The following is a 3,274-nucleotide window of genomic DNA, read 5'->3' as shown; positions in this document are numbered from 1 at the left end:
AAAAAAAAAAGAAAGAAATGTTGCTTGGTGTGAAGTTGGTTTCTTGAATTACCTTTTCGAAGTCCTTTCTCCTCTATTCCTTCATCTCATCTAACAGGTTTGAAAAATTAAAACAATCCAGGCCAGGCGTAATGGCTCATGCCTGTAATCCCAGCACTTTGGGAGGCTGAGGCGGGTGGATCACTTGAGGCCAGGAGTTCAAGACCAGCCTGGCCAACATAGCAAAACCTTGTCTCCACTAAAAACACAAAAAAATTAGTTGGGTGTGGTGGCACATGCCTATAATCCCAGCTACTTTGGTGACTGAGCCACGAGAATCACTTGAACCCAGGAGGTGGAGGTTGCGTGAGCCAAGATCACACCACTGCACTCCAGCCTAGGCGACAGAGCGAGACTGTCCCCACCTCCAAAAGAAAAAGGAAAAATTATATTAATCCTTTCAGCTAGAGATTTTCTTTGGTGAGAGAACCCAGATTAGGAATTCAGAAAAATTAAGAAGAAAATCTAGGGGGCCAGCTCCTGTCCCTTATTCCTTCTCTATGCCTATTTGCAAAAAAGGAAAAATAAACAACTTGGGTTTGGGGATGATGGGGAGAAAACAGGAAGGGAGGGAAATAGTATTTCTGAAACAATAACAATAAACTGATTTTTGAGCGCTACTTGATAAGACTAATAGGATTTTTGTTTTGTTTTTGTCTTTACTAGTAGGACCTTATAACCCAATCTTGCACAGGTGCTTTGCATCTTCAAATGATGCGGCATCTGTGTCTGGGGTTTTTGAAAGTATTTCTATGGTGGGAAAAAGGGTATGTACATATTTGAGGAGGACAGGGTCTGAGGAACTCTTGAGAGCCCTGAATTTTCTCTTGAAAACAGAGCTTGCACTTATTTACCCTGTTCTTGATCTCCTGAAGCATTTCTTGGTTTCCTTCATTTCCTAAGTTGAGTATCTTCATTGTCTGGTACATTTCTCTGAAAGATAAGAAGGACTTCTTAGATTATTCTACCCTGCCCTTTAAAGAAGTATGGGGATAGAAAATATAGGACTTGGAATCAGTTAAGAATCCCAAGTTCCAATCCTAACTGTGCAGTTTTCTGAGCCTTATATGCAAAAATGGTGTAATGCTTAGCTTATAGGAATACTATACAGTTTTTGAGACAATATACTTGTGGGTTTTTTTGTTTGTTTTTTGTTTTTCCGAGATGGAGTCTTGCTCTGTTGCTCAGAGCTGGAGTGCAATGGCGTGATCTCGGCTCACTGCAACCTCTGCCTCCCAGGTTCAAGCGATTCTCCTGCCTCAGCCTCCTGAGTAGCTGGGATTATAGGTGTGCACCACCATGCCCAGCTAATTTTTATATTTTTAGTAGAGATGGGGTTTTACCATGTTGACCAGGCTGGTCTAGAACTCCTGACCTTAGGTGATCCACCCACCTTGGCCTCCCAAAGTGTTGGGGCTATAGGCGTGAGCCACCGCACCTTGCCATGCCTGTCTAATTTTTGTATTTTTAGTAGAGACGGGTTTTGCAATGTTGGCCAGGCTGGTCTCAAACTCCTGACCTCAGGTGATCCATCTGCCTCGGCCTCCCAAAGTGTTGGGATTACAGATGTGAGCAACTGCATCTGGCCAAGACAATATATTTGAAGGTGCCAATAGGTAGCATTTACTGAACACCTTTATGACAGGCGCTAAACATGTCATCTCATTACTTGTCACCACAACTCTATAACGTAGACTATCACTTGCATTTGATAGATTGAAAAAAATGGGCTCATAGAGTTTAAATACCTTACACAGGCTCACATAGCTCTTGCATGCCAGAGCTGGAATTCAAACCCTGGTCTTTTTCACTCTAAAACTTGTTGTCCCAATAGGCACTTGATAAATGTTAGTTGAATGTATGAATAACTTAAAACCATCCTGGTGGGGAGAAAAGATGCATGAACTACGTAAGTTTGACTTTCAATCTAATTTAGGCCAGTTTTTCTGTTACCTACGTGGGTGAGTGGTGAATGTGCAGGTGAGACTGTGCTTTTACTGCCATTAGGCAGCCTGGAAAGGCAGGAATATATTCAATGAGCAAAGATGTGAGAGTTGGCCGTATAAGGTCATGGTGGGAGCCAGAGGTTTAGTGCTTACTTTAGAACAGCATCGTGGTTCTCCAGGAGCAGCACGTCTAGGAAGGTGTCCCTGACCTGGTCCCCTTGAAGTTTCAGGGCTAGGATGCTACGGCAAGCTTCCAGCCGTACACCTGGTGACTCTTCATAGTGAATAGCCCAGAGCAGAAGATCCGTCAGCTTGGGACTTACTTGCCCAATCTGTCCCAAAGCTGCAGAGATTAGAGGGGAGCATGTCCCTGAAGACTGAGCTTACTATATTCTAGCATCCAGAAATAAACTGAGTTTTGCAAACAGTACTTTCCCTTTTGGATGGTAATCACCATTATAATTTTAAGGGTAGGTTAGAGTGGGACATTACCTCCAAAGAATTCCTAGAAGAGGGATGTTCCATCCCATCCTTGCCCATTAGGATATTTGCCTATTTCGGGGATGAAATATAGAACAGATAACATGGAAGATCCACCTAGTCCCAGCAGGGTGATGGGGAAAGGAGGCACAATTATTTATCTATGTCAAAAAGAGAAGCAATGCCAAAGATTCTAAAAAGAAACTAGGCTGATTAAGGGGCAGGGTTTTAGGATTGTAGCAGTCTTGAAACTGATCTGCCTTATAGAGCGTAATAGTTGAGATATCCAAGGAAAGCAAGATGCATCCAGCAGTGGATACATACTTGGATCTTATCCTTAATTCTGTTGGCTGGGACTGTCTTGTCAGCCCTGTCTTTAACTTAAGATTGACATATACCTAGACTCAGGATCTTTCACTAAAAATTGAAGAAGAAAATTATCTTTCTCTTCTCAGACAAGGAACTTCTGAAAAGCTAAGATCATTACCTCTCCTGCACTTCACCCCTTTATTAGAGAGTTTCTGGGGATCATTTATACTTGCATAGGGAAAGGTATTTAAGGTTTAAGAGTTTGGGACACTACTTCTATAATACCTCGAATAGCAAAGGCCTTGATTTTCCAGTAAGGATCTCTCTGCATCAGGTTCAGGAGGCATTCAAGCACCTGGGATGGATAAAAGGCAGTGTTAAGTGGGGAGGACCAGAGCAAGAATGAACCAGAAGCAACTGGGTGCAGTGGCGCACACCTGTAATCCCAGCATTTTGGGATGCCAAGGTGGGCGGATCACTTGAGGTCAGGAGTTTGAGAC

General features: G+C 43.0%; 1 protein-coding gene across 1 annotated transcript in view; it reads right to left on the bottom strand.

Annotated features, from left to right (window-relative positions):
• Positions 1 to 3,274, bottom strand: part of HEATR4 (HEAT repeat containing 4) — a 55,675-nt gene that overhangs the window by 16,352 nt on the left and 36,049 nt on the right. Inside the window, exons 13-15 of the mRNA XM_011983152.1 lie at positions 3,060 to 3,129; positions 2,139 to 2,328; positions 844 to 972 (exon numbers count right to left, since the gene is read on the bottom strand). Of these exons, the coding sequence (XP_011838542.1) occupies positions 844 to 972; positions 2,139 to 2,328; positions 3,060 to 3,129 (389 nt within the window). The remainder of the gene's footprint in view (positions 1 to 843; positions 973 to 2,138; positions 2,329 to 3,059; positions 3,130 to 3,274) is intronic.

This window comes from Mandrillus leucophaeus, unplaced genomic scaffold (genome assembly GCF_000951045.1).
Source record: "Mandrillus leucophaeus isolate KB7577 unplaced genomic scaffold, Mleu.le_1.0 Scaffold246, whole genome shotgun sequence".
In the NCBI taxonomy this organism is placed as follows: Eukaryota; Metazoa; Chordata; class Mammalia; order Primates; family Cercopithecidae; genus Mandrillus; species Mandrillus leucophaeus.
Note: the sequence above shows the minus strand (reverse complement) of the source record. Positions and strands in the feature narration are given on the sequence as shown.